This window comes from Antechinus flavipes, chromosome 1, assembly GCF_016432865.1.
Source record: "Antechinus flavipes isolate AdamAnt ecotype Samford, QLD, Australia chromosome 1, AdamAnt_v2, whole genome shotgun sequence".
Taxonomy (NCBI): Eukaryota; Metazoa; Chordata; class Mammalia; order Dasyuromorphia; family Dasyuridae; genus Antechinus; species Antechinus flavipes.
In genome coordinates this window covers 348,976,407-348,999,566 of record NC_067398.1, presented here as the reverse complement: position 1 = coordinate 348,999,566, position 23,160 = coordinate 348,976,407, and the positions used below count along the sequence as shown (strand labels likewise).

Here is a 23,160-nt window from a genome sequence, read left to right as displayed (position 1 = left end):
CAGTAATATTCCATAACATTCATATGTCATAATTTAATCAGCCATTCTCCAATTGATGAGCATCCACTATTTCCAGTTCCTTGCCACTACAAAAAGAGCTGCTACATTTTTGACATGTAGATTCTTTCTCCTTTTAATTTCTTTGGGATACAGGCCCAGTAGATATACTGCTGGATCAAAGGGTATGCATAGTTTGATAGTTCTTTGGGCGTAATTCCAAATTGCTCTCCAGAATCGTTGAAATCACAACTTCATTATATTAGTATCCTAGTTTTCCCACATCTCCAACACCTATAACTTTTTCCTTGTCTTCTTAGCTAATCTGAAAGCACTAAAATGGTACCTCAGAGTTTTACTTTGCATTTCTCTAAATAGCAATTTAGAATATTTTTCCCCTGAGGCAATTGGGGTTAAGTGATTTGCCCAGTATCACACAACTAGGAGGCATTAAAGTGTCTGAGATCAAATTTGAACTCAGGTCCTCCTGACTTCAGGGCTGTAGTCTATCTACTGCGCCACCTAGTTGCTCCAATTTAGAATTATTTTTAAATGTAATTAGATTGCCTTTAATTTCATCTGAAAATTGGTTATTTATTAATTAGAGAATGGCTTGTATTCTGAGTCAGTTCTCTACATATTTTAGAAATGAGGCCTTTATCACAACCTTTGATTCAAGATAATTCCAAAAGACTTGGAAAAGTGCCATCTGCATCCAGACAGACAACTGAGACTGAATCAAAGCATAGTTGTTGACTTCCCCCCCTCCCCCACCTCCCCTGCCTTTCTTGCATCTTTTTCCTTTTGATCAGATTTTTTCTTGTCCAGCATGACTAATGTGGAAATATGTTTAGAAGAATTGCACTTTTAGCCTGTATCAGATCACTTGCTATCTTGGGAAGCTAGGGATATGGGGGAATAGGGAGAAAATTTTGGAATGCAAGGTTTTACAAAGGTGAATGCAGAAAACTATCTTTGCATGTATTTGGGGGAAAAAAATCAGAAAAATATCCAAATGAAAACAGCAAGTTGGTAAGGAAAGAGATCTATGATTATGAAAAAATTATCCAAGCAAAATGTATTTCTATATGTTGTCCTTTATTTTCAAGATTACAGTTAATGGAATATATATAACATGCATTCTTAATTGACCGAATCTGAGCTGGAATAATTCAGTAAGTACAGAAAGAATGAATAAAATAGCTCAGATTAGATTCCAAGACATGATGAAATAGTTCAAACCATTTGTATTAACTATTAATCAACATATTAATATTCCAGCTTAAAATTTTTTTGGAGTTCATTTATCCTTGATTATTTGTGGAAATGCCAAAGAAAAGCAATCTGATTCTTCAGAAAAGTGGAACAAAGACCTTGCAAATTAATTACCACCCCCAAATGGTGTTTATACTGCCATCTACCTTTTTGGCCTTTACTAAACAATTTGAAGAAACCTGCAAATTCTTTCATTTCTATAGTAAATGTTTTAGTAATAGTAAAATTGTTTTAGTACATTTAAACTCTGGAATGCTTATCAGATAATAATGAAGTAAATACAAAGCTCAAGAAAATGATTCATTTTATTCCAGTATCCATAGCTGAATGACATTTATACAGAAGCAATCAAATCTTTAACATTGTATTAATTACATGTCAATTTTATTCCAATTTTGGTTCTTAATTCACTGACAGAGTAAGATGTTGCAAATCACAAAATATGGAACTGCAGTAGCACAAAAAAGAACATAAAAAAATTCAAGTGACTAGGATATAGTAAAAATACCTGGTGTCAATGGTAAATGGTACTATGAGACGAATAGTCTTGTATAGTCCATAATCAGGAGCTGAAATTTATCACTAACTGCACACTAATATGCCACAGTATCTTTTTCCCAATGTTTATAATGGAAATTATTTTTCTAAGAATGACAACATAAATATCACTTGAAGTCATTTTTATTTCTGGGACATCCAAAATAATTGCGACTTACTTTATGGCATGAGAACAGATAAGACAAACAGTGACACTCTGATGTGATAAAAACAAATGGATCATTTCATTTTGGAAATTGTATTTTTCCACTAAGCTGTGTGTACCCTTTCCTATTGCTGTGATTCACTAGACACTTAGGGTTTACAGCGCTGGACAAAGCGTGGGTACAGACACACATCTCGGATATGGTATCTGTTCAAAATCCAAGTTAAGAAACGTTCCAAGCCCAAGCCATACCCTCCATGGGGGCATGTACCATATTTTCTCTGTCAAAAACAAAAAAAAAAAAAAACAGAAGTTAAATGCCAATTTTCAAATGTTATCTTATTCCAAAACCAAATAGCAAATATTCATTAAAGACCATGTGAAAGGACATTCAGATGCTGTAGAAGATACAAAAACAAATTAGACATAACACCTATCCTATGTTCAAAGAATATATAATCTAGTGGAGGGAAGATATGTATACAAATGGCTCTAAGATAATAGAATATTCTAAGTGCATAAAAAAATAGAAGATCACGAATTCAGAGCTGGTAGGAGCTCACTGTTTAGAAAAGGAAACACAGGCTCAGAGAAATAAAATGATTTGTCCAAAGTGACATAGCCAAAAAAGGACGGTTCTGAGATTCCAGTTCTTACTACAAATCCTCTGCTCATTCCATAGATGTCACAAAAATTCACTTCTAGCTTAGAAGAAATAGAAGTTTCAATGTAAGAAATGGCAACTGAAATGTGCTTTAAAGATCAGATAAAATTTCACTGGAAATGGGGGAAGGGAGGTGACCCCGTCAAGCCTAAGAAGCTGCATGATATAAGATGTAAAAACACAGTATGTAGGTAAATAGTCTGGGATTTGACCAAATAACAAATGGAGACAAAGCTAAACTGGAACTACATTGCAGGATTTGACTTCCAACATAAGGAGCTTAGCCCCTGTCTTCTGGGGGATAGAAAACAAATGAAAACTTCTAGCAGTGGAGTGAAACTGTGTTTAGAAGGGGAGGCCAGAGGCAGACAAAAAAAACTACAAGGACATTAAATTAGTCTTGGGAAGACTAATAAAAATCTGGCCTGGAGTGGTGTCATACTGGAAATGGCAAAAAGAAGACAGATGCAATAGATATTGCAAAGATAATTAATTAAACTTGGCTATTAATAATGTATGGGGAACATACTAGAAATCAGGAGATGAGACCTTAAGAATAAGTAATTAGGAGAAGAGAGGCAGCATTAAAAGAAACAGTAAAGAAGAAGCCAGCCAGAAAGAAAAACAACCAGAAGAACAACAGGTTTTCAAGCAAAAATGAAGAGTTAGATTTCAGAGTTTGAGGTTTCCGCTTCCAATAGGAAATCTAGGTATAGATGTCTAAGAGGCAACTGCAAATTTGTAAATAGTAGCTTAAATGGGAGTTGTAGAAAATGAAAGCTAATGAAGGGGGAACAGATGGAATAAGGCTTTCTGAACTATACTAAATATTCCAATCTGATGCAATTATTTCAGTAATCATCCTATCCCATCCCAATCATTCTAATAAAGTCAGAGTTCAAGATTAAAGATCCTAACAAATTCCAAATATAAAATAATAATTTGCTATTATCAAGAAGACAGATACTAAGTCACAAATTAGAAAGTAGAAAATGTCTAAGCTAAACTTAAAGTGTCCATTTAGTTATTTATCTGCAAAGACGAACGTGTTTTATCAAATAGAGATTGTCAATAAGCTACAAAAACTTTTCCCCTTAAATTCTACTTACCTGATCAGTATACCAGTAGTAGGGAGTAGGATCAATGCCCTCTCTTTTATATCCTTTTAGCAGTTCTTCGCTATCCCAGATACGCATAGAGCCTCCCACAATCTCACCAACATTAGGCATCAACACATCTACCTACAAAATAAAGATAAGAGAACAAGATGTTGTATAAATCTGCTAGTACCAAACTAGCATATTAAATTACTAACATTTAAGCCAGAACTGTGCTCTTATAAAAAGCACTTCCAATGCTTATTTTGATCATTCATGGCCTAAAATTTAACAAAAAAAACAGGCCTACTGCTTAGCAACAATTTTGGAAAGAATTTATAATTTTGAATTTGAAATAAAATATTTGAGGTTTTAAACAATAAGTTTACATAGCATTCCATAGAGTGATCCCCACCCCCTTAAAAAGAAAGTCTCCTAATACTACTTGAATCACCAACTGACAGATTCAGTAAGCCGGGAATCCTCAGGACATCGCTGCATATAGAAGGACTTGATCTCTACAGGAAATCGACACAGCAAGATTGGTTCATTAATGGTGTCTGTCATCAGTCTCTCAGGGGCTTCTGGGATATCCTGAGGTTAAACAAGACTTCATTAACATTTACAACTAGAAATGCAACAAGACATCAGGAGCTCTCTCCCTGTGCACCAGGCCTTTGTCCTATTGATGCAACATACTAAAACAATTCACAAAAAGTAGGGAGGGGTTAATCTCACTTTCAAAACAAGCAATTTAACATGCTTCAAAATTCTTGAAGAAATAGCTATATGAATAGCTATAATAAAGACATTTACCTTCCTGAATACCATATAGGAATTCAGATACTATTTTGCTGTCAGGAAAATAGCAAAAATATAGTTATATGTATTTATAATGAAATTTATTATAGTGAAATTAGAATCCAGTGAACTTGGCTATTATTATTACAATACTTCTAGCTCTAAAGTTTCATTAGTTCATGAGCATTAGGTAATCAGTGAAGGTTTCAGAATATCAACCATATACATGGAAAATATATTAATCACAGCCATCTATAAACTATTTGCAACTCTTTTACCTGCAATATTACTTATGCTTTGACTAACACATGTAAATGTCATATTTACAAGATTAGTATAGTTAGCTAAAAATAGTTAAAAACATTAGATGGTAATAAATCAAGCCAGTTTTCACATCCATCCTTTTTTTTTTTTTTAAGTATATGAGTGATTTTACATTTCAGTGCATTACCTATTAAATATTCAAGTTGTAATAAGAAATTGTAGCTAACATACAAATTGATAAAGATACTTAAAAGAATATACTATCACATATATACAACATTGCATATATAATTATGAGAATCTTTGGCATTTCCTGACAACACAGGATCAACAATAAATATGAAACCTCTCAGATTATACTGTATAACAGGGTACATAAGCATATAGTGTTAAATCTCCTCTAAAAGTTACCTCCACAAAGCATCTGGTAAGCACTTAAAAAAGGTTTATTTTATTTATGTTTTTGCTGAGGCAATCAGGATTAAATGACTTGCCCCGGGTCACACAGCTAGGAAGTGTTAAGTGTCTGAGACCAGATTTGAAATTCAGATCCTCCTAACTTCATGGCTGTGCTCTATCCACTGCGCCATCTAGCTGCCTTAGATTTATTATTTTAAAGATAAGTGAGTAGCAAAAATGCAGCTAAATGAGGAAGGGTAAGAATAGGAGTGGCAACTTTAAAATATGCATGACATTGAGCAGCAGGACTATAACTGATCTCTTACACTTGGATCCAGCCACCTCCCACCTCTTTTTCTGTCAGGCTTTTCATTCTATTTATTTAGTCATTCATTCCTTTATTTATTTATTATGGGGCCATTAGGGTTAAGTTACTTGCCCAGGGTCACAAAGCTAAGAAGTATCAGCTATATGAGGCCAAATTTGAATTCAGGTCTTCCCAAGTTCATGGCTGGCGCTCTATCCACTGCGCCATATAGTTATACCATGGCTTTCCATCATTCTTAACCATCTCACTATACTGTACCTTCAATGGCTACCCTATTTCTTTCTACTCCTGATTCAGCAAAGGAATAAACAAAGATTTGGGTAAAATGTTATCACTTGGTCCAGAAAATCATGGTTACTATTCTTCTAAGAAAATAATGCTGATGTAAAGGAAGAATAAGGATGGAGAAATTAAAAGATGAAGCCAAGCAGATGCTTATCACTTACATTTTTTAAAGATAAAAAATGTGCTCCAATAACATGCAATATCCCCTTCAAAAGAAAAACCAAGAGAGGAGATATTTCTTACCTCTCCAAATTCATAATAGCTGCCATCTTCCTTCTTTACATCATGTTCCTTTAGCCACACAATGGCATCTGAGTAGTTCATTCGTTTGAAAGGTCTTTTGGGGGGTGTGAAAGTCTATAATGAAAAAAATATAATTATTTTAAATAATCAGTATCTTCATTCTTATAGACGATGAAAAAAAAACCCAGAATGACTTGCCTCAATGACCAAAAGTACATCTTTTAAAGTCCACAAGTCCACCCATGGCAAAGGAATGTTCCTTCCTCTGAACAAAAGCAATTGGGCTACAATGTGTAACTATGCTTTCAATTGTACTATGTTCTAACAAAGTGAATTACTTGGTTCAAAATGAGCAAGTCAGAGGAATTAAAGAAGCTGCCATCAAGAAAATGTTGGTTTCTGATAGTTAAAAATTGATTGTCAACATGTTAGGCAAATTGACATGAATTTCCTGTTACAAATTTATTAAGTTACATTCATCTATGTTTACTACAAAAAAGAATATGGATTTCCCAAACATTACTACTAAAAGTATCCCTATGAAACACTCAGTAAATCATTTAGGGTTTAAGTGATGCTGAATGCCTAGGTTTCATTGCCAAAAGGTGTAAAGAACTGCAGAGCAGGCATCTATGTATATCAGTTTAAGACATTTTTGGGGTTTTTTTGCTTTTTTTTTTTTTTTTACCAAAACTAGAAAACATTTTTATAGTCAGTCAAACAGTAATAAATACATACTTTTAAGTACATAATGGATAAATCATCAAGAACACTCTCTTATATAAACCAAAATTAGTACAAAACTAAAATGATGAGCCAGTCATTTTTGGTCTTAATTTTTTAAACTGTTTTATGGTAATGTGTAGGAAATGTTTTATGGTAATGTGTATGAAATATCTGAGTTCATCACATTAATCTATGTAGGTACCAAAAGAATTCTAAGTAGAATGCATACCGGATTGAGGTCATATAATAAGCTTGCTGCAGGTGATTTTAAGACCCTGTCTACTACATCACAAACCAGGTCTTCCAAACGGTTTAGGAGATCATCAAAAGTCAGGAAAGGGCACTCAGCTTCAATGTGAGTGTACCTGAGGAAAAAGATGACACCAAAGCATTTCAGGGCCACTGGGTTTCTGACTTAATTTTACTCTAACGCAAGAATTTTAATAATGGAAAACTGTCTAGGATAATAGCATTCCAACAGCAATACTCATTAATTTAGTTCTAATAGTGGAATCTCTTAAAACCAACAATTTCTTATTTATTCTAACAATTAGAGGATCAAGTGTGAACCAATATGTACATTTCTTCTATTCCACTTCCGAGTATCATAATTGACATTATTTTTAGGGTAAGCAAAATTTCCCCAATTATTGTTTAAAACTATACTTCTCACATATATACTATATACAAAGTCTTGCTACAAAGACATCACACAAGATGTCTTTCCTGTGAAAATTTAATTAAAAAAAAAAAAAAAAAGAATTGCACTCCCATACTCTGCTAGATGTCTTCGAGTCCTGGATTGTTCTGCTCTATATGACTGAGCAATACAAAAGACATCTCCTAAAGCGGGGATACAAGTCTCCAAATACAACTGTGATGACTGGGTCAAAAATGCCTCCTCTCCAAAATAGTCAAGCTTGAAAAGTGTGGCACCACCTTCTACCTGTGTTTGTACTAATGTTGGAGGAGTGACCTGTTTAAAAGGAAAAAAAGAAAAGATATGAATACTTTTTAAAAAAAAACCTTTGAAATGACAGCTTGCCTTTAGTATTCTAAAACAGGAAAAAAAAAAAAAAAAACCTTAACCCTCCCCCAAAACAAACAAACCACCTACAACTTTATGCAGCAAAAAAGTACATAATGCTTACTTCATAATATCCCCTATCAAAAAAGTGATCTCTAAAGCATCTGGTGACCACTGAACGTGCTTTCAAGATTTTGGACATGTTCTCTCCTCGAATCATCATGTATCTGTTATTAAGCTGGACATCTACATCAGATTCTTCATTTATAAGGTTATCAGCTCCTCCAGCAGGGGCTAAGCCAATCAATTCCCAATAGTCACAGCTCAGCTCATGGCCTCCTGGTGCCTAGGTATATAAAAAGGGATGGGGGGAAGAAGGAGGAACAAAAAGAATTATAAACAAAATAGATTTTATACTATTCAATAATCCTAATTTAAGTCATTATGAATTTTGATTAGGGGGCTAACCCTAATCTTGTTAGGATTTTGTTAGGAAAAGGGAATTTCCAGTACAGGAACTCACAAATCTTAAGAGTCAGCTGGAAATACTGAGAGGTTGAGAGACTTTCCTAGGGTCACACAGCCAGATGTGACACATATAGGACTGGAACTCAGGACTTCCTGATTCTGAGGTCAGCTATTCTATCCACTGATGACATACAGTCCAGTCTTTCAGATTGTGGCTAATGGTTTTAAAAAACCTTAACATTTACCAAAACTGAAAAGAATTATTTAAATGTGAATATAAAATAGTTTTCTATCTGGAACAAATGATAAAAAATCAGTCCCCCATGAATCATGAAGGCAAGTAATGTGGCTGAACAAAAAATAAGGAAATTAATTTGGGGATGGTTAAGAAAGAAGATAGTTGCTGAGACAAAAATTTAACTCCTGCTATTTTTCAATTATGCTACTCACAAAGAAATTTTAATGTCTTAAATCCAATCCTCTCCAAGTGCCTCTTTAGAACTATTTGCCAATATCTATGATTTGATGAGCTCCCTCTGGTGGCTAAATAATCACATTACTTTTTCCTCCACCAAAAGCCGAATTCTTTCATTTGTCAACCAATTTAGCTGTGGTTGAAGTGTTATATCTGTTAACTATAGGACAAACACTAAAATCTCATAATTTTAGTGTGGAATTTTTCTCTTATTAAATATTATTTAAGGCATTTTTTGATAAATAATTCCACACACTTACCTGCTTGCCTTCTGGTGTAAGATTGAGTGTTCCATATATTGCCACACTACTCTCTGTAGACAAGACCACTCCATTGTAACACTGACACTATAGAAGAAAGAAGGTAATTTTTCAGCAGAATCTTCTACTCTTGCTTAACTAGATGACAATTTAAAGAAAATGTGGGTATTGTTTACAAACAATAGTTCTTTCAAATTCTGAACAAAATGTCTTTACTCTTAATGCTTGGCAAAATTTTTTATTAAAGAGAAACTTATTTTGTTTATTTTTTCTTAAGAAGAAATTGGGATGTAGGGACTCTGTGAGGGTATATATGACTAGAAACTGTGAAAGGACTTAGAAACAAGTTACATAAGTAGCTAAATCACAATCCAAAGCAACAATGCAATAAATTATCTCAAATCTTTTTATTCAATGTTTTGTATAAGTTCCCATGTGCCTTCTCAATGGCAAGAATAGGGGGCTAAGGAGGAAGGGAGGGAATATGAAACTCGAAAGTTTTAAAAACAAAGGTTAAAAATATCAAATATGTATTTTTTATTTTTCAATATATTTTCATATAAATAAAATATCAAATAAATGGGAGAAAATTTTCTATTTAAAACAATGAGGCTATAATTGACCTTCCTTTAAGGGAAAACTAATATACTGTGACTTCACCCATAATTCATAAGTAATTTCTTAGATTCTCACCAGCAAAATATTACTTAAGCCTTTTTTTTTTCTAATTTGTAGTTTTAAAAAACAATTTACTAAAAAGTTAAAAGCTATCCTTTCACTAAAAGCCACATATCAAACAAATTACTTGAATATTTTAAAAGATGGGCCATTTTTACAAAAAAAGAAAAAAGTCTACAGATCATCTTGAAATTCATAGAACCCAAATTATAAATGGTTTATCAGACTTTAAAGTATCTGCTACATTCCTGTCTATGCTAATAGAAAAAAGGGAGAAAAAAATTACCAGTTCATCTGACAAGACACACTGAAGATATCCTGTACCATCTCTTAATATAAGAAACATTAAATTCTTCCCTAAAAACAAAAAGAAAAGTAATTTTTTTCCTTAGAGATGCTATTAAGATCTTTATAATTAAACCATTTACATAGCAGTTTATACAAATATTAAACAAAAGTATAGTGACTTTGTCAATCCCCATCCTTCTCAGCTTTCCTTTGGAGAAATAAGTACTCATTTATATCTAGTATGCTAAGATCCTCATTAAAAATAAAATCACCTCATAATTTAGTCTAAGTAGCATAGAATTATTATTCATAGTCAGCAGATTAATAAATACAAAACAATGTAAAGTGACATGACTAAGACCACATATCAACTTAGTTTTACAGAATTCTATAGATGAAAGAACTCAGCCATTCTAGTCCAGGAGATCATAACCTTTTTTTCCATTATGGCAAAGACCAGAGATCCATTCTCACAACAAGATTTTTAAACATAAAATAAAACAGAGAATAACAAAGAAATTCTATTATTTACCCTGTAATAGTCATCACATTTTTTAAAAGTATGTTTCTGGATCCCAGATAACAATCTCCTTATTGTATAGGTGAACAAACTAAAATTCAGAGAGACTGTAAGTTATCCAGGATCCTAGAATTAGGACCTTATGGATTCCTGTGGCAGCCTGCTGAAACCTATATATGCCTTCTCAGAATAACTTATTTAAATATGCAAAATATATACTGAAATATAGTTAACAGGTTTGTTTGTTTTTTTTAAGTTCAGAGATCCCAGATTAAGAAGTGCTGATCTAATCCAACATCGAACTGAGGCCCACAAAAACTAAAGGATTTATTCAATCTCATGTGAAGTAAAGCTGGCAATCTCTTGACTTTGGACCACAAAGAAACTTAGCAGATCAGTCCAAGGGAGGAAGGAATGCAGTCAAAATGAATTTACCCTGGGCCTCTTAGAGAAAAGGAAAAATACAGGAGAAAAAAAATTCTCATTTTTTCCTTTTTTTGGGAAGGATGAGCAGAAAGAAAAGAAGGAAGGAAATAATAAGAGAAAAATGTCAATGTGGTCTGGAAGATTTTCTGTAACATCAGTTACAGTGGTATTAACCACTGTTTATAAGTAAATATTGATAAAGTTCTTCATTCTAATAAGTCTACTAGACTTTAAATTTAACATAGAAAGGTACAGTAACTTACCTTGCCTACGTAACCTGTGGACCCAGCCAAACACCTTCACTCGTTGCCCTCGATGTGCTTCCAAAGCACAAATCTTTACCTGTCAAGTAAGATTATAACTGATTGATTAATTCAGCATTTATCTCACAATCCAACTTCCTACCAATGACTTAGACAATGGAATCATAAGAACCATAAAATCCACAGGCAATATAAAATCTGGGGGTGGCAGGAATGTTTAAAAAAAAAAAAAAAAAGAAGTGATATTCAAAACAACTTCCTTAAACTAGCCAACTGGTCAGAAAAGGAAGAGATGGTATAAGAGTAAATAAAATGATTCAGCCCATAAAATTGAAACACATAACAATCCTCCCAATATTTGCTAGAAGACAGACAATGCAGATATTATCCTTATTTTAGAGATCATGAAACTGAGTCAGAAAGATGATCACAAAATATCAGAACTGAAAGAAACATCAGAAATCTTAAAGTTAAAAAGTTATTTGTAAAGTTCAAAAATTTAGTTCTCTTGATTTCTAATCCAGAATAAAGTAGAAAATTAAAGCCATCTGGAAGTTTCAGTCATATGGATCTTATTTGCAACAGATCCCTAAACATGAATGTTTCCTCCCTGAATTGGCCAGTTGATAAAAATGGTTCCATATTACTACTTTTCCCTGAAGTTATAAAAGAGAACTTACTAATGAAGCAACAAAAAAATAAATTTATATTCAGTAATAAATATTCCTTCAGCTACTGTGTAAAAAAATCAATTATACAGCTAGCACAGAGGAATTCAAAAAAGTCTACAAAATACTCACTATGTAAAAGGGAATGTATTAGAGAACAGGGACACCAAGATGAAAAGGCATCATTTCAGCTCTCAAAAGAACATGGAAAAAAAGTAATATATACAAATAGCTACTATATAAAGAAGGTTAACTAATAAGTATTAACAAATCTAAGTTAGGAAAATTTCCTCAGAGAAGCAATCACTTTCAACTTACGAGGATGGAGTAGTCTTTTCATGGAAAAGATTGGTCTTGGAAAAAAAGGGAGTAACTTCAATGAGAGACTAGAGTGGAAGAAAAGGTTGAAAAATTTCATTCTGGTATGACCATGGCATAAGTCAAGATAAAGGGGGAAAAAAAAAAGAGTCAAGAATAATAATCTCTGAATGGGTAAACCCATTTGTTTTGTTTTTGTGAAACAAGCTATATTTGAATTCAAGATTAGTGTTCTTGAATACAAGACTAGTACTTTAACCACTTTTACCATTTAGCTGCCCCAATACAGAAGTATATTAGGGGAATAATTTGAAACAATACTTGAAAAAATTAATTTAAACTAGATCATGATCAGCCTAGAATGCTAGAATAACAGTGAGCAAGCAATGGGCAGCCCAGTCAAGAATTCTGTGTAGAGAACATGATCAAACAAGTATAGATTACTTGGCTGAATATGTTGAAGATAAAAGGAAAGAGAAGAGACTAGAATTACAGGAAGTTATTATAGCTTCAATAAAGCTGAACAGTAAAGAATGGGAAGAAGATAACTAATACTCATTTCCACCTAGATGTGCATCAGCTTCTTTATGTCTACATACCCCGAGTACCCCGAGATTCCCACCTGAGTAACCCTTGATTCTTCCTCCTCCTAGCTGCTGGTTTTGGTCACTTCTACTTCCAAAACATGTTTCCCATCCATTTCTAGTTGGTCATTTATGCAGTCACCTCCCTATGTCTAATGTTCATGACTTCTTACAAAGACACTACTGTAGCTCCCTTAATGTCTTCAGCCTCTCCTCTAGCCAATTCATTCTTCACATAACTATTAAAATAATATTCTTAGTTTTATCACATCAGTCCCCTGACTCAAATTTTCAATGGCTTCTGTTGCTTCTTGGACAAAATGCCAACTGCAAAAGTAGGCATTTAAAGCTGCATTATTGGGCTTTCAATTCACCTGTCCAGGCTTTTGTCTTATTATTCCCCTCCACGTGTTCTGTGTTCTGCCTAAATCAGTCTTCGCTTTTTCCTGAATTCAGCATCAACTGAAAAGAAATCTTTGAATTTGACAATAATGAGGTCATTACCAACACTGGAAAGGACTATTTCACTCTAAGTAGAGCAAAAATAAAAGATTAAAAAAAAAAAAAAAAAAAAAGCAAATCTGATTCTATGTACCTACAAATCAGATAGGCTCATTATTAAATGATAAATATTTTTTAACTCAAAAAAATCTCTTTTCTCATACTTAAAGAGCCAAGGAAGAAGAGTCAAAAGGGAATATATTTATACATTCCTTTCAAGACACTGAACATGTAAAAATTCTTTTGTCATGTAAGCCCCAAAGACATGAAACTATTTCACTTTTACTTACACATTTTGCCTCTGGAAGATTTGGATCCTGTTTAATGGTAATTTTCTTTGCTTCCTCTAGGTTTTTTTCTCTTCTTAAAATGTCTTCAGCCTAACAGTTAAAGATAAAGAACCTTTTAGAAAACTGCTTCTACCTGCCAAACTTGAAGAAAAAAAAAAAGAATTACATCCAATTCTTTACTTACCTCTCTTTGCTCTCGGGATTCATTCTTCATTCGTTCTCTGTTCCATATTTTTTTAATGTTTTTCAGCTGTGACTTGGAAATAACATCCCATCTCTAAAAAGAAATAAACATGCACATTTATTTGTAAGGCCTACTAATAGGCTTAATTATTCCTAAAATTTTTTTTTAAATTATAAAATGTTAAGATACTCAACCTCATTTTCTTTTTGTGAATCTACATAAATGGTAGGAAATGGCTCCTTTCCTGCTGTCATCAAAGCCTTAAAAATAAAAAGATTTATAATATTAGATATAATGTTAATAGAATAAAAGCTGATATTTATATAGGGAGTTTAAGAATTATAACATGTTGCATGTACACTATTTCTACCAATTCTAAAAACAATCTTATGAAATTAAGTATTATTATCCAAAGATAAAAAACTTCTGGCTTTAGATTAAAGGACAACAATCAGTATTTAAGACCCTGAGAATTCCATACAAACACCTAACATTTTAAAAGATGTTTCATCCAGCAATCCCAACTACCTGATAGACAAATTTTTATCATTTCTGAAAACTCTCATACAAATAACTGCTTAAGACTTATCAAGAAATGAGAAATATCTTAACTTCTAATAATCAGAATTCCAAAAGAATTCAAGTTTGAAACATTAGCAAGATCTTTGATTTTTTTCTCCTTTCCCTATTATCATGTCTAACCAAATGGCAAGTTCACTGAAATTTACTTATAAAACATCTTCTCCCCTTGTCTCCCGCCTACCCCACGTTCCAGCACAATTAGGTTCCAATAAAGAAAGACCATGAAATTCTTCCCTCTAGGACAACCCTGTTCCCCTTTTCCCTCCAAAAAAAAATCTTGTCTAGATCTCTTATTAATTCAAGGCTAAGCACAAATGTCAGATGTTCTATCTAGTCTTCTCTCATGCCTCCAGGTCAAAACTTCTTCCCCAAATTATTCCCCCCAAAGTCTTTGACAGAGATCTCTCTTTGCTTCCATTATTCCCTATCTTATAATATATTTATATACTTTGCGGGCAGAGAGGTGTGGTATAGTCAATAGAGAACCAATCTCAAAGCTAGCAAGTCCTGTTTCTAACATACTACTCATTTAATATGAAATTAATATAAAATTCTCTAGGATAAAGTGTCAACCTGTTTTGTTGAAAGAAGTTTCTTTATTTGTGAATTCTTTAATATCAATAAAATATTAGATACAACCCCTATCCTTAGGATAAAAATAGAGTTTCAGTCTATTCTCTATTATCATTAGCATCTAGTAAAATGTTTTGTATCTAACTTTTGCTTAACAAATATTTTTAATTGAAATTATACATAAGTAAAAAAAAGAAAAATATAAACATAAGAAAAAAAATCCATAACAAACTTCAGGTTACTATTTTGGATTGCAAAATGAGGATAAATTTAATGTTCAAACAAAATCTGATAAAATAACCATTTGGAAATTATACATAAATAGCTAAATTGAAATTCTTTTCAGTCAATGAGCAGAACCAGGAGATCATTATACACTTCGACAACGATATTGTATGAGGACATATTTTGATGGAAGTGGATTTCTTTGACAAAGAGACCTAACTAAGTTTCAATTGATAAATGACGGACATAAGCAGCTACACCCAAAGAACGAACACTGGGAAACAAATGTGAACTATCTGCATTTTTGTTTTTCTTCCCGGATTATTTATACCTTCTGAATCCAATTCTCCCTATGCAACAAGAGAATTGTTCGGTTCTGCAAACATATATTGTATCTAGGATATGCTGCAACATATCCAACATATAAAGGACTGCTTGCCATCTAGGGGAGGGGGTGGAGGAAGGGAGGGGAAAAAAAAAATCGGAAAAGAAACGAGTGCAAGGAATAATGTTGTCATTATAAAGTAATCATTAAATAAAAAAATTAAATTAAATTAAATTTAAAAAAAAAAAGAAATTCTTTTCAGTCTTTCAGAGGAATAGTTCAGGAAGGAATAGGCTCCTTTCTATTTGCATCAACCTATGGTTTTGTTCTGAACTTTTATATAGATTCTAGTCTAAAATTGCAATGCTGACCGTATCCAATTAACACTTGCTTATTTCTATTGTGTAGTAAGAACACAGATATAAAGTCAGGCCTAGTCAAGTCCTGTCAATAAAACAGCTATAAAGTCTCTAGAGCAGTAAGTGGGAAGCAACAAGTTGTAAAAGAGCCCCCTCTTAAAAGCATAGTATCATTCTAATGTAGATAAGAATACAGAACTACAGTTCTGATTGAAACAACTTGCTCAGATGTGATTAGGAACTTTACTGTTCTTACCACCTGGGAGATATGAGTTTTAATTGAATGATGTCAACATTGCAATTTTAGTCTAGAATGAACATAAATCCTAAATGAATAAATGCTCATAAAGAAATGTATGAATGCTCAGGTGCATTCAGATATACAGATACATACAAATATAATTTAAAAAGTTACTATGACAGGAATCATTCTAGGTTGTTTGGAGACAAGGCATATTATAATACAAAAACTTGACTTCTCATTAATGAGACAACTATGAGTTGCTGCAGACTGAGACACTCCACTGAGAACAATGGAGAAAGTCTAGAATTTCTTGGAAAACTGCTGATTGTGAACATGTCATCAATAACGTGGTCACCTAGAAATTAAACTATTGTAACCTTGGCAATCCACAATGAAAAAAATGGCCACAAGTCCTATATGGCATCTTTCTCTTTCTGTAGTCAAAGTGGTAAAGTGAAAGAAAAAGGGGTGGAGGATGCTGAGTCACATGGACCATTCACTTTAATGACTAATATGTGGATATTACAGAAAGAGCTAAATCCTATCCATGTTAACATTCTTGCTATAAATGGAAAATAGGAAAGAAGGACATTACAGGATGGCACAGAAATACTCCTTGGAGATACAAAGAAAGGGGTTGAGTAAGCAAAGTAGTTTTCATTGTACATTCCCAAATTATAAGAAATATCATTTCATGAGACATTGGGAATCATGTATTGAATATCAATGGTTAAATATTTACAAAAAGACCAATATAAAAAAATAATATCAAGTTATAAATCATTATAACTGCAAATAAAATGCTAGAGAAATTCATTAAAGGAATTCCATCAAATCAACATTTATTCTGATACTTGGTGACTTAAAATCAAAGGTAGGAAAGACATAAGGAGGAGCAATGAGGAAGATTCAGAAGGAAGAAATGACAGAATACAAAACCTTACTTTATAGAAGCTTTGTGCATCTCTATCATGAACACTTCAAAACAAATAACTGATTGGCACTAGACATGGTAAACACTAAACAAAATGACAAGTAATTAAACTGGCTACATTTTAAAAAACAGGAAAAAAATTTATTTTGGGGTAGGAATTATCTCTGAGTGTAGATTGTGCAGTCAAATCAAATAATTAGAACTAAGATGAGAATTTATAATAAACAAGAACAATAAGGATTATACTGTACAGTAGTGATTTAGTCCTGAATTATCTAAATAAGGTAATGAAAACTGAAACCAGGAAATGTTTAACATAAATCATGTAAATTATTTTTGGTGGAAAAAAGGTAGGAAAAGAACCTACATGTACAAAAATATTTGTAGCAGCTATTTTTCTCAGGGTAAAGAACTGGAAATTGAGGTGATGCCCAACAATGGCTGAATAAACTGTGATATATAATTATGACGAGATACTATTGATCTATAAAAAATGATGACTAGGATACTCTCAGAAAAAGCTGTAAAGTCCTCCATGAGCTCATGCAAAATGAAATGTACTATGTAAACAGTAATACCAATGCTGGAGGATGATCAGCTGTGAATGACTTTGCTATTTCCAGCAATACAATGTTCCAAGAGTATTCTGAAGGACTTATGATGAAAAATGCTATCTGTCCCCAGAAACAGAACTGCTTGTGTCTAAATAGAGACTGAATCTTATTTTTTTTTTTTTTTACTTTTTCTTGAAAAAATTTTTGGGGTGGATTATGTTTTCTCTCACAACATGACTTGTATGAAATGTTTTGCATAATTTCACATGTGCCTTCTTAAAGGCAGAAGTAGTAGAGAAAGAGAAATCATGACTGCCTTTACCATCTCACAAAAAAATTGTGAGATTTCACTGGAATTGTTTGTTGATTATGAAAATATTTCTTGTTCAGTTGTGACAACTCCTAACTTCTAATCCTTTAGTTCACCCACCACTTTCAAAAATATTTCATATGATCATTGTAAAGTTGATGTGTAGACTTTAAAGCACCATATAAATCTAAGTTGCAATTGTTATTGTTATTATTATTTATATATCATTATGTATATCCTCTTTTCATGGATGAACACCTCTAAAAAGTTCATCACTGACTGATCAACTAATTGATAAGGAGCATCTCTAAACTTAAATTGGTCCTTGGGAAGCAGACAGCTTATTAACTAAGAGTGTACTCTGGCAGATGCTGCCCCGAATTCAAATGCCAAAGGTAGGCCCATCAGGAACTTATAGACAACCACCAAGATATGATAAGTCAATTAAAGTACATTATAAGTAAACTAGGCTAAAAAATTAAAACAAAAACTCAAAAACCAAGTAAAGGCAAAACAAGTTTACAGAAGCATAAAGAATTAACTAAGTCAGAACATCATAAAACCTTTTAAGGATCAAAATGAAAAAGTGAATCTTTTTTTGGAACAACAACAAAAAAATCAATAAAGACTTTTATAATTACCACAGGTCTACTGATTGGGACTCAAGAGTCCCTTATGTATTACATTTAAAAAAAAAGCAAGATGTGGGAAAACGGTTGGACTAAATCAAGCATACAGAAGTGCATGTTAAACATTCTGAAGATACTGAGTGAGGTTATCTTCAATCACTCTACCACTTATATGGTGCCTCAAAGTTTACAAAGTGCTTCAACCCTTTGAAGTTGAAGTTTTGACTGAAGACATACCAACTAATAAGGCTGAAGATAGGATTTGAATCTAGAATATTCTTATCTTCAAGTCCATCACTTCTTCCATCATAACACTTAGATATAATTCAATTTTTTTACCCTTAAAGCAACTGGAGTTAAGTGACTTGTCCAAGGTCATACAGCTAATAATATTAAGTATCTGGAACTGGATTTGAACTAGGGTCCTTCTACCATCAGGGCCAGTGTTCTATTCACTGTGCCATCTAGCTAACCCAAGTATAATTAAATTTTAAGTGATAAGAGATTGAATACCTTTAAGCCTGTTTTAAAAGGTTTCTCCTTTGTTCCATCACCAGTTGCATCACTGCCCTCTCGATCTGAGACATAGAGTTCCCCTGTTAATAAAAAAAGAGAGAATTAAAAAAAAAAAAGATTTACTATGTCAATGATTCTCTTAGGTATCAGATACTTATTCTAACCATGTTAACTTTTTTTATTTTTACAAATTTAACAGAAGATATGCTAGAAGTACAATACAGACCAAAAAATAGCACAGTATTTACTTAAATAACCATCACAGACCATCCCCATGCTTTAATAAAACCATTATATTTTAATGCTATCTGTATCCTTATATAATAGAATAAATGCTAGAAATAAAAAATAAAATCAGAATCTTGAGTTACAATTCTGATACTTTTCCTATGACTTAATGACACTGACTACACTTAACTTTTCTGGGAGTTCTTCCTTAATCTTTAAAAATGAAAAATACTCAAAAGAAATGGAAACTAAAGAGGCACCTGTTAGTTGGGGTATAGTTGAAAAAAAAAAAATCCCAGTATATTAACGCAATGGAACATTATTGAGGCATATACAGGAAATCCAAAATGACTTGTATGATTTGATATAGAGTAAACAAAACTAGAACAATTTATACAACAGCCACATTGTGATGACAATCAATCCTGAAAGACTTAAGCACTCCCTTTCAGACATGTTCAAACCAAGATTCCTTCGATGATAGATGAACTAGGAGAGCCACCCATCTCCTAATAAGATCATAGCCTCAAAATATAGAATAAACCATAACATTTTTGAACATGGACCATATGGAAATTTGTTTTGCTTAATTATGCATACTTATTACTTGGGCTTTTCTTTTCTTTCTTTTTTTTTTTAAAGGAGGATAGGAAGAGAGAGAAAGATAAAAATGTTTATTAATTGAAAAATAAGGAAAAACAAATAAAACCAGGGGCTAAATCAGTTAATCTGGGGTCCATGAACTCTGGCCAGCAAGGCCTTTTTTAAAATATTCTAATAAATGTATTTCAATATAGTTGGTTTCCTTTACAATTCCATGCATTTTATTGTATCCATTATGGAAAAAAGTTAGTAATCCACGGACTTCACCAAATCTGGTGACCAAAGGTCACCAAAGGTGGTGGTGATAACAAGAGTTTTAAGAGTTCCTTCCAGATTTAAATCTAGAATCCTATTAACATAAAGAAAAACCCGACTATCTTACCACGTGAAAATACAAATCTGGTCATGTTATAAACGCAAAAACTCCACTAAGAGTAAACATTTCAGGTATTAATCATGAGTCCACCTGGAGGTCCATGCTTTCTAGTGAATCTTTGATTATTATCGATTTCTCAGAGGAAATGGAGAAGGAAGTGGGAGCGGATGGGGAGGGGTGCATAAATGATCCAGAGCAGGCAACAATGGCCATGGCCCTAGGCCAGGCTGTACCAGCAGCAGGTTCAGGTCTAAATTCGGCTATCTCCACAGGGGTCCTCCGGACTGGGCCCCACTACCTCTCCCGGGTCGCAGGGAGCGGATGTTCGCGCTGTCGCGGCTTTCTCAGAAAGCTCGTCCGGCAGCTCCACTGCTCCCAGGCGTCACACTCACCCAGCCGGAGCCCAGCGACAGCGTGGGTAACCTCCAAAGCCATTTCAGTCCAGTCTCGAACCCAACCCGCAGCGTACAACAGCAGCGGCGGGACCTTCCCAGATTACCTCGTGTCCCATGTGTTGCATCAGACAGACACTGCCCCGGTCGCGCAGTGACTCATCGCCCGGTCCCAATTCCATTGGGCAAGAGATGAGGGCAACAGACGCCAAAGCTGCCATGTTAGTTCAGGGAAAAGGACACTTCCGAGAACTTCCGGAACAGGCAACTAAATCCCCGCCCCCATCCAAGTCGATAGAGCCACTTTATGTCCGGCTTTCGGGGCATATAACGCTTTGGGACAAGCAAGAAGCAGCGAAGCATCATGATGGCCTAATTACTAAGGAAGCCTCCGCCCTTCCTCAGCAGGGGACATAATCACCTAGACCCAACCAATCAACCCAGACCCTGAGAACCGAAAACTACCAACCACATCCCAGCCGCAAAAGCTCCAGTAACCTAATAGATTCTCATTGAATGAATGAATGAACATTTGTTTTATTTCTCCTTTGCACAAGGAACCCCGCGGGAAGACGAGAAAGCCATATCCAAAAAATACATCTTGACTGTGCATATTTGTTACAAAAAAATTTGGCTTTCTTTTCTTTCCCCACCCTCCCCAGTGGGGTAATGTGAGAAAGAGAGAGGATCAATTTCTATTGCGTTTTTTTTTAATAGAAAGGAGATTGCCAAAGATACAAAATGTTGCATTCCCTTTCAGATATAGTCACTAGTAGATTGCTTAACTTTTACTTTGTTACAAAGTCATAGCAACTATAAATGAAAATAATATAAAACACATCAATAAGACTGAAAGTGACATATCAGTCGCTTATTTTGTGCTGTGCATTTTGCTAGGGAGGCAACTTCCAAACCACCGCACCGAGAACTTCTGGGATGGGAACACAGATAAACATTTCCTGCGTCACTGCAATGCCACCCGCTTCTAGGAGTAGCGCAGCTTTCTATTCCGGTTCCCGAACCTGCATACCCTTTAAGTGAAGAGGACAGGAGTACGTCCTCACTTAGTCCAGCATTTGGCACGTAATTTTTTTGGTGGCATTTATGTACTTGATATGGATGTATCAAAGCAAGTCCTTCCACTGACACAGATTACTAGATGACCTTGGGCAAGTCATGGATAACCCATAAACTTCAGTTTTCCCATTTATACAATTAGGATAAAAGCACTTTATCTCACAGGACCTTAGCGGAAGATCACGCGAGATAATACAAGCAAAGTGCTTTACGAATCTTAAAGCCCTATAGTCCTTAAGGGACTGTAGAATCCCTTTAATACTTTTTTACAACTCACTGATTCTTGCACACTATAGGTGCCAAATAAATGTTGAATAAATGAACGCATGAAAAAAGAGCAGTTATTAACCTCCCCAATTTCCCACAGTCCCCTTGTAAGATTACAGGTTCAGCCAAGAATGCTCTCTTCTCTAGGTGCCAGATCCTCCCTTTACTCCTTCCCCTCAAACTCACCCAACACCATCTTGATCACCTCTAGTGTCAGCTGTGCTTGCACCACTTTCACACTACTTTGCAGCTTCCGATCCAGTCACCCTCATTGCATCTTGCAAGGCCTAATTGGTCAATGTAGTGGGTCCCGGCCCCCAAACTGCAACTCCATTGGCCACAATGGAAGGGCAAATGACGTCGAAGGTGCCATCTTGATTGAGGGCGTCACCTTTTTTTTTCCTCCACAAATACCATCACCTCACCCTCTTAAGAATCTTACTGACACAGTAAAGTGAACACACCCTACAGAAAAAGATAATTTCCTGAAAGTTCAGGGTGCCAGCCTCAAACTTTTCACTCCTATAGTCAAAGGAGGATCCCTTCCATCACAACTTCAATAATTAGTCATCCAGCATTTGCTTGAAGAACTCGCAGGAGCAGGAACCCACTAATTCTGGAAGCCACCCATTCCATTCTTGAATAGTTCGAATTGTTAAGATTTTTAAATTTTCTTCTTTATTGTGAACTTAATCATAAACTTTTTAATATGTAAAAAAACGAAACTTGTAGAAGAAACTGGGCTGTTAAGACCAGTTTAAAAATAAACATTTCTGTATGAATATATGTATACTCACATAATACATAAAAATATAACATTAACAAGGTATTTAAAAACATTTGTCAATATATTTAAGCATTCTTTTCTTTTCTTGTCCATATTAAAAAATGTTTTATTGATCCTTTTGCCTATTATTTCCCATTAACCTACCACTTCCACCCCATCATCACCTCTATTAAGTAGAAACCATCTCTTATAACAAATGTGATCTAGAAAATATCTAGCAAAATAATTTCCTTTGGCAATGGTTTGAAAACTTTTTCACATCAAAATTCTTCACACTTAAAAATTACTAGGACTCTTTGCTATCATGCCATATAAAGGTATCCCAATCCACCCTGTCCTTTCAGTTCTTTTTATGCATAGCTTTCACTCATTTGAATGCAAATCTTTTTTTAAATTTAAAATAAATTAGTATTGATCTCTTTCAAAAAAAATTATTAGGACCTCCAC

General features: G+C 34.0%; 1 protein-coding gene across 2 annotated transcripts; it reads right to left on the bottom strand.

The window, feature by feature from the left end:
- Nucleotides 1-1,074: 1,074 nt before the first annotated feature.
- On the bottom strand, nucleotides 1,075-22,211 carry NARS1 (asparaginyl-tRNA synthetase 1). 2 transcript variants are annotated; one of them, XM_051969581.1, is made up of 15 exons: nucleotides 22,113-22,211; nucleotides 18,981-19,063; nucleotides 13,927-13,992; nucleotides 13,733-13,825; nucleotides 13,549-13,638; nucleotides 11,188-11,266; nucleotides 9,977-10,047; nucleotides 9,013-9,099; nucleotides 7,934-8,155; nucleotides 7,559-7,758; nucleotides 7,012-7,147; nucleotides 6,057-6,170; nucleotides 4,199-4,330; nucleotides 3,749-3,880; nucleotides 1,075-2,256 (listed from the first exon to the last, which is right to left on the bottom strand). In XM_051969581.1, the coding sequence occupies exons 1-15, from the start codon at nucleotides 22,120-22,122 to the stop codon at nucleotides 2,125-2,127; spliced, it is 1,647 nt and encodes a 548-aa protein (XP_051825541.1). In that variant the 5' UTR covers nucleotides 22,123-22,211; the 3' UTR covers nucleotides 1,075-2,124. The 2 variants fall into 2 exon arrangements, with proteins under 2 accessions (XP_051825541.1, XP_051825540.1); XM_051969580.1 differs by lacking the exon at nucleotides 22,113-22,211 and adding an exon at nucleotides 20,583-20,683.
- Between the last annotated feature and the right edge of the window lie 949 nt (nucleotides 22,212-23,160).

Bases quoted from the DNA above. Each gene is read 5' to 3' on its own strand.
- NARS1 (XM_051969580.1), bottom strand. From the start codon at position 20,625: ATGGCTTTGGAGGTTACCCACGCTGTCGCTGGGCTCCGGCTGG. The intron at 13,639-13,732 runs GTAAGTAAAGAA...TTTAACTGTTAG, and splicing joins AATCCCGAGAGCAAAGAGAG to GCTGAAGACATTTTAAGAAG. The intron at 3,881-4,198 runs GTCAGTTGGTGA...TTTATTTTGTAG, and splicing joins ATTCCCGGCTTACTGAATCT to GTAGATGTGTTGATGCCTAA.